The following is a 13,231-nucleotide window of genomic DNA, read 5'->3' as shown; positions in this document are numbered from 1 at the left end:
GGGCATGCCAGCACTGGGCATGGCAGGGCTGGGAGCCCCCTGGACACTGCAGCAGTTCCTAGAGCCTGATGGCAGAGCAATCTTCTGCAGTCCAGAGAGATGTCGTGGTCTGCCCCCAGATGATTTTGCTTGACTTTGAAGAGGTTCCTCAAGCAAGACAGTGCTAAACAACAGTGAATTTAACTTGAAATAAGTACTTTATAATGGTCTGCAGAGTAAAATGAAGCCACAAGATGTTGCTTGAAGGTATTCCACAGCTCCACGAGCAGAGGTGTCTCCTGCCTGCTGCAGGGCAGCAATATTGCCCATGCAGGCATGGTTTACTCACTTCACTAATTTACCTGGTCTGTAACACTTTGAAGATCCAATTTGTGAACCAACCTGCATTTAAAAATACATACACAATCAGAACTGGATTCCATTTGGAAATTAATTCAATTTAAGACTGGCTTTGAGATCTGTATCTGTGTGAAAAGTGTCACAGAGATTGCTGTGTTTTGCTGTCACATTATTTTTTTGAGGTCAGGTCTTCCAGTATCTTGCTACTACAAACTCACATTTGACTGCTTATCTTACTCTAAGGGCTTATGATGGCCATTGCAAGGCCATTTGAATAATGCTGAATGTTTAATGAAATCAATTATCAAACAGCCTTGTTGTCGCAGCCTTAGACGTTTTAGCAGTAAATGTTCTTGATGCATAAAAATAAGACTCCAACAGATTTTTCTGGAACTTCAAAACATTGGCCAGTGTTCAGAGGTGATAACAAACTGGGGAGATGCCGTTTTCATGCATTCCACGGACCACACTTTCAAGAAGCATTTAGTGAAGCACTGAAAACATGGCACCCATAATTGCTACTTACTCTACTTAAAACGTTTGAGCTTCCTGGCGATGACAAGCAGCACCCACTTACCACTGTGCTAAGTAGTCTCTGCAGCATGGCTTGGGAGAGTGTCTATGCTGAGCGCTGGCACTCAGCAGTGTTTAAATCGAACTTCTTCCCCCATTTTTGAACAATAGTTTCTTTCTCCTGCTAAATTTTTCGTGGACCTTCACAGCCAGCTGAAAAACAGGATGTTCTTGCTAGCACATCACCCCTCCCATCCTAAATTATATGGATGAATATAAATCGACAGCACTTCTATGCGTGTGAATGATGTGGAGAAGAGCTTTAAGGCGGTGCATGACCGTGAAAAAGCATAGCAGCAATCAGCTATGAAATGCTACAAGCACTGCGGTGCTTCTCTGAGCGGGGACATGTCCGCTCGTCGGGAATCCCCGCTGTCGCCAGCGCGGACGCCTGGACGCCCCCGCAGGGAGAAGGCGCTCAAGGCTCGGGTCCCCGGGAGCCCGGGGGTGGCGGGGCCGTGCGGGGGCAGCGATGCGATGCGATGCGATGCCATGCCATGCCGTGCCATGCCATGCCGTGCCGTGCCGTGCCCTGCCCTGCCCTGCCCTGCCCGCCGTCCCCTCCGCGCGGCGCGGGCGGGGCGCGGCGGCCGCAGTCCCCGGCGGGAGGTTGTCATGGTTTCCCGGGTCACATGTGCGGAGGTTCCCCCGGCGCGGGGGGAGGAGGCGCCGCCGCCGAGGCTGCCAGAGCCGCTGCCCCCCGCGGGCCCGCCCCCCGCCCGCTCCCACCTGCGCCGCGCCCGCCCCTTCCCGCTGCCCACGGGCGATCCGCCGGGCGCGCCTCGTCCCCCGGGCCGCCGACCCCCGGCCCCGGGCTCTCCCCCCCTCTCCTCCTCCTCCTCCTCCTTCTCCTTCTCCTCCTTCTCCTCCTTCTCCTCTCCCCTTCCCCTCTCCCTCCCCCTTCCTGGCCGGGCTGCGCCCCCCCGGCCGGCCCCGGCATGAGCATCTCCATCCCGGCGGGGCTGACGGAGCTGCTGCAGGGCTTCACGGTAGAGGTGCTGCGGAGCCAGCCCGGGGACCTGCTGGAGTTCGCCCTCCAGTACTTCGGGCGCCTCAAGGAGGAGGCGGCGACGGCCAAGGCGGCGGCGGAGAAGGAGCCGAGCGGCCGCAGAGCGGGTACCGGCCATGACAGGGGCACCCAGCCGCCGCGCCGGGGCCCCCCCGACGCCCGCGGGGTCAACTTCGCCGAGGAGCCCATGCAGACCGACTCCGAGAGCGGCGAGGACGAGCAGCCGCCGCCGCCGCCGCCGCCGCAGCAGTTCCCGGGTAAGGCTCCCCCGCCTCGCCGGGCCCGGGCGTGGGGGCGCGGGGGGGGCTCCGCGGCCGGCGGGGATGGGGGTGCTTGGCAGCGGGGATGGGGGTCCCGGCCGCAGGAATGCGTTCCTGGCTGGCAGGGATGGGGGTCTTGGCAGCACGGATGGAGATCCCGGCTGTGGAGATGGAGATCCCGGCTGTGGGGATGGAGATCCCAGCTGGGGGGATGGAGATCCCGGCCCGCGGGATTGGAGATCCCAGCTGGGGGGATGGAGATCCCGGCCGGCGGGGATGGAGATCCTGGCTGGCGGTGATGGTAGTCCTGGCAGCAGGGATGGAGATCCCAGCCCGCGGGGATGGAGGTCCTGGCAACAGGGATGGAGATCCTGGCCGGCAGGGATGGAGGTCCCGGCGGGGATGGGGGTCCTGGCCGGCAGGGATGGGGGCCCGGCCCGGGTTCCCCGCGGGGAGGAGCGCAGGGGTCGCGGTGCCGGACACGGGCAGCGTTGGCACGGCGAGCACCGACCGCCCGCGCTGACGCCAAACAGCGGGAGGTTTCCCGTATCCCGCCGCAAACTTCAGCCTCCCGGGCTTTCCCCTGCTGTTCCGCGCTGTTTGGCATACAGGTATCACCAGCTGCATCGCTTGTAGCATATGAGCCTGTAATAGTCCGGCAAAGATCCATTTTTATGTTTCCGCTTTGTAAAAACAAATCTGCATTCTGTACTTAGTGCAAGGGTATGTCTACCTTGAAAACACCTCTCACGGGCATTGTACTGTATTCAGGCACTAGGTTAAGCATTTTACATACATGTACTTGTAGGTGCTTTAAAGAGTAGAGCACAATTTAAAACATAATTTCTTCCTGAAAGGCAGAGTGAATTTTTCTGCATTTAGAAGGGCTTGTGGAACAAGTGTTGCTGTGACAGCAAAGAACATTTGCGGTATCTTTGTGTTTGAAGGTAACACCGATCTACACGCAGCTGATGACACCTTATCTTTGTGTGGCTGACAGGCTTTATTTAGCGACTGTGTCAATCCATCTGCTGCTGTGGGTTATGGGATGGGTAGGAGCTGTCTCTGACGGGTGCACAGTGCTTTGTGTCATGAGCAGGCTGACCGGAGGGTCAGTCAATACGGTTAGATGGAGAAGAGGAAACCATCCAAGGATCTTTATCTTATTTTTTCTGAGGATAGCTGGAAGTGTATCTCATCAGATCATCAAAGCAGCTATCCCTCTGAGTCGTGCTGGAGGTAGATTTACTTAGCAGAGAACAGAAGGCAGTTGTTTGCTGGTTGAATTTCAGTGTGGATTTCGAAATGATGCGTTGTGTGCGTTTCATGAGGCAATGTAGATAAACAAGCAGGCGTTTAAGAAGTGGGTAAGTTTTCAAAATCCTTCCAGTTACCCCATAAAAAAGTCGCCATTCTTTTAATCTGTTCCTTGCAGCTATACCCACATGTATTTAATGAGAAATTGAATCTGTCAATCAGGTTCTGCAGATTGATGTGGCAATTTTAAACTCTCATGCTGATTATGTGAGATTTGTAGAAATTTGAAAATTTGCTGTCTTTGAAAACTGAAATGGTCATAATGTGAAAGAAAAAAATTATTATCTTAATTCGCTAACACTAGATATGGTTTTTCAAACATTAATTATTCTATCACCAAACAATCTCATTGGTAACTGGAGAACTGGAATGTTGTATGGAGGGAAGTGCAGAAAAGTAGTTTTATTTATTAGTATGTATGTGTTACATACCTGTAACTTTACAGGATGCTCTGAGAAGCTTTCTAAGCTTTTCTGTTGAATACCAGTAATCAAGATTCTTTTGACAGCCTTTTTGTTGTGATTGTGAAGAGGGAAAGCCATTATTGTCAATATTCTCATTAAGGGACATGCTAGAATCTCTTAGTTTGATGAATTGATTTACTTGTTTGACAAGAACTCTTTAAAATGCCACATTTTTAAGCCTAATATATTTTGAACGTTTAATTGTATTATGGTTTGTAAATTCTGTCAGTATAAATAATTTTTAATTAAAAGAAACAAAAAATGAAAATATTTGTGAAGGCATGTGAAGGTTAATAAGAAGTAACTAATGGTAAATGATTACTTATAGTGTGTTTGTGTATGTGTGCATTGTGCAGGAGTGTTAATTTTAAATTCAAATTTTATGTCTGCCCTGAATATATTCTTGTAAGGTAACATAACAATGCATCCACTCAGCCTTTTGTTAATAACTGGAGGCATAAAGACTTGTACTCAAATATTTGTTTAATGAGTTTAAATACCAATTTAAATATTTTTTCTATGCTTTTGCTTTCTTTTTCAAGAAGTAGCAATTCTTAAGAACTGAAGTTTGGGGGAAAGTTTTATTTATTTTTTTTCTTTTGGCTTTATGAATGATTAAATTTCTTCTGTATAGCAGATGTGTCCTGTTGGCATCTTTCGGAGAGGACAATAAATTTGTAAAGTTGATAAGCAAATGTAAAATGAAAACCTCTCTGAAGGAGGTCAGACCTGGTGGGGGTATCTTTCCTTTGCTAAAGCCATACATTTGAAACGTCAAACTGACAGTATTACTTCATTAATTCAATCAGAGCATTGTTGAGCTCTCACTGTAAATGCTCCAAAACTGTTTTTTTTCCCTACCAAATGTTTATAAATACCTACAAGCACTGTGGCTGAACTCTTTGTCAGTATTAGTTTTGTCCTTGAAATGTATTTTGGAAGGTATATGAGCATTATCCTGTTTCAGAAAAGATGAGCTGAGGCATAAGCTGTGTTAAAAAGAAATAAACCCTGTACTTGGGATTAAGAGTTATATGTGAACCTTGAATTAAACTCTGTTCAGGTCTCTGCTTTGTCCATTACCTCAGCTGCAGAAATCACATAAAGATAAAAGCAGATACCTTGTCTGGAGGGAGAACTTTGTTGTATTGGTGTTACAGTTTTGAATTGGCACCTGGAGTTAAGGTGACCTCAGAAATGACATTCATTATGTTCAGAGCATTTAGTTTATCCCCTTTGGAACACACAGTTTAATTTGGGAATATTTTTCGGGTTTTCTAGTTGATTTTTTCTAATTGTTTTTATTTTTAAAAAGAATTTAATTGTCTACATGGGTGTGTTAGCATTAATCAGTTACAATACTAATTCCTACTAACACTAGTTGCAGTCACTAAATTGGATAGGAAATAGACATAAAAATGAGCCCTATTTTAGAAAATTTGTCTAACTTTTAGCAGGTCTGAAGCACATATTAAGATTTATTATACTGTATCTGCAAAATTTGAATATGCTCAGTAAATTATTTGTTCTTCTAACAGTGACTATACTTTTCTTTTGATGTTACCACTTACATGTTGATTTGCAACTTATTTTGATGGGCAACAACCCATGTAATTTGTAACAGTTATTTTAAAATACTTGCCCTAGATAAAAATTTGTATTTCATCTAGCCTTAATATGAATTTGTAGAGGAGTTTTTTGAGGTAATGTTGCTGTTCTTTAAACTCAAAAATTGCAGTGCTGTATGTATCATTTGGCACCACATATCCTCTGTTTACTTGATTTTTCTTTTGTTTTGTTTTACTTCAGTTTGTTTTGGTGTCTTTCTCAGATAGTGGTGTATTTTAACAGGAAAGTACTACAGCTGTCCCTCTCCTCCCCCGTGTGCTTCTGTTGGTGTGTTGGTTGCTTTGAGTTCCTTCTTTGAAAACTTGAGCTAGAAAATGCAAGCCTGTATCTCAGTTTAACCCACTGATTGTGCCTAAATAATATGAGATCACAGTTTAGGTAAAACATATGTATTCTACCTTACAATACCAATTTTAAAGGCATGTCCTTATTTTAGTTGATTTATTCAGTCTGAAGTGCTTTGCAGATGTACTGTTCACAGAAATTTTGAAATAATAGGTAAATTATAGAAACCAGAAAAACTTTGCACACAACTACATTTGTGTCATGTGTGGATAAAGAGTAGATTAGAGCAGTGGAAAGGGTCAGTTAGGACAGGGGAGCAATAAAAATGCACACAAATTGTTGTAGGATATCCTTAAATCTGGAGCTACATAGAAAAGCATGTGAATTTCTTATAAATGTGTATATTCAAACTAAAATCTGCAGTATGATGTGTAATGGCTGAAATCACCACCATCTGATATGTACTTAGCCAACCTTAGAAATTACGTTTTAATGATTTCTACCATCATTCCTTTGAAATACAGAAAGAAATAAAGCATTATTTATATGGTTAGAAGGACAAATCTGATCAGACCCACCTGGAGCAGCCTTACTGGATGCAATTTAGGAGAGAAATTTCCAGCCACAGACCAGCCCCTTGAGAGCAGGGAACACTCCTTGGCAAGGCTTTGGGCCACATCTCCTTGCAATTTTCTAGACTATGGCTGCTGTCATTCACAGAATAACATGTGTAAATTAAGAGTTCAGGGTGGGTGTTTGGGAAGATGGATTCTGTGAGGGAAAAGAATTCCAGCTGCATCAATTTGGTGCCTTGCTGGTCCAGTGGGCCTTGGTCAGGGCTTGGCTACTGCCTGCTCTTCTCTACTTGTGTACAAAACCACAGAGCTTTCTATCCTTCCTGTAAATCTTCAAAATAATGCAGATTTTTGAAATAATGGTTTTCAGTGTTTTTGACAGGAACAAACTCAAATATTTTCTTTCTGCTAACAGTTACTCTAGAGAGTAAACCGGAGCAAGTTGGCAGTTGTTTGTGGTTTGCTTGTTTGTTTCTTTATTCCTTAATTCCTTAGGTTGAGAGATTTGTCATCAAAAAAACAGTCTGACAAAATTATAAGCAAGTAGGAATGTGAAGCTGTAATATGTACCATTTAGTAGCTTTTGTAGTAAGGACTATGGTTCCCTCTCAGACATGTATCTATTTGTGATTGTAGATGAAAGGAATACTTTTGACACAACCATTGTTTTTGGCACAACTTATTTAAAAAAAAAAAAAAAAAAAATGTTTATATTAATAATTTAGTTGAAATGATAGCAGCCTCCACTTAAAAGTGTTTGTGCATCCCTGCTCAAAATTAAGCATGCATGAGTGGAGGTGTCTCTGCTGGCTAACATTTTGTTAAAGTGTATTGTAGAGAAGCAGGAGAAAATTCCAAAGATCTATGGACAGAAAAGTAGTTGAACTGTACCAAAAATATTTGAATTTGTCTTCATCTTCTTTTTTGGTAAAGAAACGACATAGAGATGATTTTGGCTGACTGTTCAGCTTGGAAAAAGTGAAGAGCATTAATTCAGAATGTATAGGAAGACATAAAATTTTGCTGGCATGGGTTTGTAGTGATAGCATTATGAATTATAAGCTATAAGCAATGTCAGTACTAACATTTGCACAGCAACACTCAGTTTCTTGCTTGTATCATGTCTGTTTCAAAGGAAAACTTGCTTCCTCAGGAACTCTCTAGGAATATTGCTTCACTTGCTGACTTCAGTTTCCCAAAGGAACCTTATCTTTTATGTTCCCTGTGTTTACTCCTGTTTATGCATTTAAGTGAATGGGAAAAAACCCTATTTATTTCCCTGCTTGGTGAAGAGAATAAAGATTCATCTCTTGACATTGAGAGGGTGTGCTTTTAGAATGTACTCCCACACTATAATGACCTAGTGCTTGTAACCTGCCCAGAGGTGCTTCCTGCATCTGTCAGGAAGTTAAGCTTGGTTTAATACATGTATATCCCATGATTTATCCCAAGTCTGTTATGCAAAAGTATTGCATTATATTCTCTAGTTCTGTCCAGTTCCCTCAGTCTGTGTGAAATGTACCTAAACAGTCAAATCTCTGCAGACTTATTGGCCTTAGCTGCTCCTGTAAATCTGGAACATATGGTGTGGAAATCACACATTTAGGTCACAAGGTACAGATTAATCAAGGTACAGGCTGCTGCTGCACTTCTGGTCTTCAAATATCAAAGATGACCTCTAGATTGGGAAATTTCATTTGTTGGGACAGTGATGAAAGAAACAAGAAGGCAAGGTGGAAGGCAGGACATGGAGGAAGAAAAGGAGTCAGTGTGTGGTAAGGAAAATGCAAAGGTGGAAACAAGAGGAAGGAGGAGATACAGAACTGAAGTAGGGGGAGAAAGATAAAAGAACAGACAGCACATGTGAGAGAGTACAACAAATTCTCCACTCTTTTTTTCTACCTAGCTAGAGCCCTGCTGTCCCAAATTTATGTCCTGAATTTTCTATTGAAATTCTCTTTGGCTTATAAATATATTTCAGAAGAGCATAAATGTGAACTTAACTAGATTCAGTGGTCAATGCATTGCATGGATGTGAATCTGGTCATCTGATGCTGAAACATCTGTTAAATATTTTGCCATGGTCATCTCTTATATTATCATGTCTGTAGCCTTGTAATGCTTGCATTTTAATGAAAGTTTCAACTCAAGCTTTTTATGGAGGATTCAGATTGGTTTTAGCCATTTTCTGTTTTAAAAAATAATAGTAGTGGTGATCATGAGGAAAGTCAACAGGCACATGGGTCAGCTGCCATCTTCATGGCTGAGAGAGCCAAGATGGTGCTGATGGAGAAATGAAATATTGGACAGCACATTACAGACATGGTGAAATGTCCCTACTTTTAATGCTTAATGCAAGTCACAGTGGTTATTTCACCAACTATTATTTTAATGGAAATGCCTTATAGTCATGCTGGTGACTTTTACCCACCCCAGGTTTGAACTCCTATTAGGAGCTTCAAGTGAGTGTAATTATACAGAAATTCTGTGCTTTAAAAAGGTGAGCAATTTTCAAAAGTGAATGAAGGAGGGAGAAGTGTTTGAGAAAAAAGGCCATTTAAAATGGCTCAATGTTCTCTTCTGCTGGAATAGGTCTTGGCATACATAAATTAGAAGAAGAAGAGATGATTTTACTAGGGATGATACATTTATCACATACTGTTTGATATTGTTGGTTGTTTTATATATGTGGATGCATAAAATATGAACTTCATGTATACATGAATTACTACATGCTAGATAAACCTGTCAAAAGAAATAAACTTGTCTATAAGTAGATATTGCTATAAACATCCATCAATTATGGTATTGTTTGTAAGTATTCTTGTAAGAATTCTAAAGGAGATATTAGCTTTTTTTTCCTTTTTCTTTGGGACATTGGATGATGATACTGGTAAGTCTAGATAGCTTTATATAGGGATTTTGTACTGAAACCCCTTATCCTTTCAGGGAACCCTTTTAGGCTGACCCTTCCACATGCTGGGTAGGAAGCATAACCCATTTGCTGCATGGAACTTAAAAGGATGTTTTGATCATGACAAGCAATTACAAACTTGGGGGTTTATTTCATCTTTTTCTTTATTGAATGCAGTTTTTGGTCTGTAGATCAGTTTTCACTCATAGTACTAAACAAGTCTTTGTTGAAGAAGGTGAAATTTGGCTTTGAGTGTGCTTTGTTTTCTCTTCATTTTTTACTTTTCTAGCTGACTAGCATTATTACACTTTTCCTTGTAGAAAAGCATCATATTTGACAATTTGGTTTTTCATTTAAAAATTCGAGGAGCTCTGTTTTAATTTTTTGTGCACTTTGTGATAAAAATAGCAGAAGCACTCACACAGAATTTCTATTTGCAGTTTCTAGGCAGTGTAATACACGAATCCAGATTTAAATTGATGCAGCAAGTAATCTAGAAGACAGAGTTTTAGGGTTACATCAAAAAGATGATGATAATCAAATGTCCAGTGCCTCATTCAGCATTTCCAGTGATATCATGTCATACAAAAATGTGGGAGGTCTGGAATGAAGAGGGGTGCAGACAAGCAAGGGTGCCTGAAGTGCATAGGAGTAAAATGCAGATTGTAGGTACAAGAGATCCTCAGAATGAAGTGTACAACAGCCTTATGGAAGTTTGCCAGCCTTTCCATAAACAGCATCCTTTTAGCCTTGCTGCTCAGAAAAGTAATTTGTGGAGCGCAGATAAAATAAGGAAATTATAAAGAATACAACATTTTTTTTTGAAAATCCAAATTTTAATTTAATCTGCCTTGCCTTACTGTTCTATAACGCTGTGAATAATGGAAGGTAGAGTTGTAAAAAGCATGCTGTAACAGCAGAAAGTGTTTTTCACTTATGTGTTTGACTCTTAAATTGCTTAATGAGATTAAGAAAAAATCATCAGGGCAAGCTGAGGGCTTGAAGCAGGTAAGGGCTGATAATGAGAATAGCTATCTTACACATACAGTTTCAGTTATATGACTGGAGTGGTTTCTGTAAAGCTGGGCTAAAAGGGACAATTAGTAAATATTGTGACGACTTCCTGAATCTCCATTCAGGAAGGTCTAGAAAATTGCTGTATAAAATAGATTTTGAAAGGAGAAGTAACATGATCTTCCTTGCTCAGTCATTCCAGGTACCATCCTGCTTGTATAAAAATTTTTATGACAGCATGAATCCCTCCTGAATCCCTGTGATGCAGATGTCAAACATGTTTTTATAAACAGTGGTAGTGTTTTCATATTATACCTTTTTAGCAGACATTTCCATTGTAAAGCATACCAGATAGGAAGAAAAGAAATTCTTGCCCAACACTGGAAAGAAAACATTCCTTGCAAAGCCTCAGTATATACTATAAATAAAAGATAAACTGAATTCTTGGTGTTGGGATGAATACAAGCTGGAAACAAGCACAAGCATTCAGACTTGCCTGCCTAAGCACACAGCTTAAATTCTTGGTGTTTTATCTCATTCTCATTTTAAGGCTAGTTTGTAATATTAGTGTGAAAAAATTCAATGCTATGAGTTATAAGGGATTTGTGAGTGTTGCAGGATGTGGGTTATCTTGAACTCAAGCTGTCCAGCTTTGCTGTGGCCTTTTTGGATGACCTTGCATATGAATATATATTGTCACTGTACTGATCTGGTTCTTCTAATTTGTTTCCCATTATTTTTACCACTGAAATAATTTCCTTTTAGATCCTCTCTCTGAGTCTGTCACACTTTTCATTGATGCTGAAGAACTCCATCTTTGAGCCAGTAATTGCTTTTGCTAAAAAATGCAGACTAATAACACAAGTCCTTGAAATAAGTGTTGATCAAGAATTTTTGTTATTTAATATCTTGGAAATGAATGTCTAAAAGCAAGTAAATATGTTTAAGTATTCCTCCTGTTTTAATAATGGTTAATATGACAAAAAGTTTGTCTAATAGAGGGCTGAAATTGTCCTGAGATTTCTTGTTCTCTTCCAAAACAATGTTTATGATACTCATTGCTTGCAGTCAGAAACAATTACAATATGTGCTATGGACATCTATCAAAATTTTATTAAGGCTTCAAACAAATGTTTTCTACCATTGCAATAAACCCATTTTTTCATCATGAACGAGTTTTGAAAATTGTATATTCTTAATAATTGATGATATTAAGCATTAGAGGGAGAGGTTTAATTTTTGTCCCCAGTTATGCCTAATTTCTACTGAAATTGAGAAGTTAGGATCTGGTAGTTTTATCGATCTGTTTCTTCATGAGTCTCTTTAGTACTAGACCCAGTCATCATTTTATCTTTCGTTCTATTTTTGGGGTTTTTATTTTTCAGTTCTGAGTGCACAGTGCTTTTTCTTCCAGCCATTTTGTTCAATAACTTTGAACAACATTCAGGCATCTTTCTCTAAAACCCATCTTTTAGCTGATAATTTAACTCTCTCTGCTGGTTTTTAATAGGTAGTTTAAATGTGAGAAACTTTGATCTAGCCTTCACCACTACAATATTTAAGCATCTCTGAGGTAATTTAAATGCAAAGTTAACAGCCTACTTTCCTTCCTGTTGCTTCAGCCTACAGGAAATATTGTTAAATGCCTAATGGACATATAAAAAACTGGTTTGAAAGAGGATAGATGGTTATTTATTCTTAGATACTACTAACTTCAATTCTTGTTAAAAATTTATCTGCAGTATTTTTCTGCATGTCTTCCATGCTAATCTGTCAGTTTTTCCCTTCTATTGAAATGTAGCTGCTGCTGGCAGTTGAGGTGGGAGTAGATGTAGATTAATTTCCATTATCCACCTTGCAAAAAGAAGTAATTTGTTCTTCTGGTTTTGCCTTCTTAATATCAGGAATAAAATGGAGTCACAAGCACCCTAGCTTGCTGTCTATCTGGAATATACTGTCATATGAACATGGTTCATCTGTAATTGCTTCAGTTTCTGGCCTCAAAAAAAATGCAAGAAGAAGAGGAACAATGTCATACTTTCTTCAAGTCCATCCTTCAAATTATTTCATTAATCACAGACACAGGGTTTGGGAGGTATAGGGAGACTGGGAAGACTTGGGATCTTGGGAAATCCAATTGAAGAATAGCTCAAGCTTGTCAGAGAAAGCTGTGCTTTCCATCCAAATGTGTAGGTGTTTGTCCTCTTTTCTGACTCCCTAATAAAGCAGGCCATTTATTGCCTCTTCTTGGTGACAGGACCAAGGTCCCTTTTTTGGGACCCGCCCCTCAGGAGGGATCTGTCCCAACAGGCACTGCTAGAGACCCTACTGGTATGGGCACAAGCAGGGCATCATTCCACTGCCATGGGGAAATTTAACCATTAAGCAAAGCCATTTTTGTTCTTATTATGAGCCTGGAGTTTTCTGTGCTTGCTAAGAAGTGTTTAGCTTCTAAGAAAGCAGTTGTGATTTGTGGTTGTGGTCAGTATGTTGCCATCTGATGTCTCACCTTTGACATCTATTGCAATGTCCTTTTCAGTGAGTTTCTTTCCTTTATTTTTCTTAAAGTTTTGATGTTTAATTTGCTGAAGTTATTATACAGTTGCTTGTGAAAAAGTAGTAAATCTGACTACACAGCTCTGAACATTCAAATAGGCACATGCCTTCTTTGTTTCTTTAAATCATAGTGTGAATTTGTTCCAGCACTGGTTGGTTGGTATGGGTTCAGTTCAACTGGGGTGGAAATGATCCAGCTTGATGGCCTGAAAGAGGCAGTGGATTTATGGCACACAGTGTGTACTGTACCCTTGCAATGCTGAGTCTGATTCAGGAAGCATTGGATTCCTGAAGAT

At 41.2% G+C, this 13,231-nt stretch overlaps 1 protein-coding gene across 1 annotated transcript in view; it reads left to right on the top strand.

Moving 5' to 3' along the window:
- Nucleotides 1-1,606: 1,606 nt before the first annotated feature.
- PRKAR2B (protein kinase cAMP-dependent type II regulatory subunit beta) overlaps nt 1,607-13,231 on the top strand; it is a 73,049-nt gene continuing 61,424 nt past the window's right edge. The window contains exon 1 of the mRNA XM_056515986.1: nt 1,607-2,178. Coding sequence (XP_056371961.1) covers nt 1,851-2,178 — 328 coding nt within the window. The 5' untranslated portion in view covers nt 1,607-1,850. The remainder of the gene's footprint in view (nt 2,179-13,231) is intronic.

Source organism: Oenanthe melanoleuca, chromosome 1A, assembly GCF_029582105.1.
Source record: "Oenanthe melanoleuca isolate GR-GAL-2019-014 chromosome 1A, OMel1.0, whole genome shotgun sequence".
NCBI classification, from domain to species: Eukaryota; Metazoa; Chordata; class Aves; order Passeriformes; family Muscicapidae; genus Oenanthe; species Oenanthe melanoleuca.
This window is presented reverse-complemented; position numbering and strand designations above follow the sequence as displayed.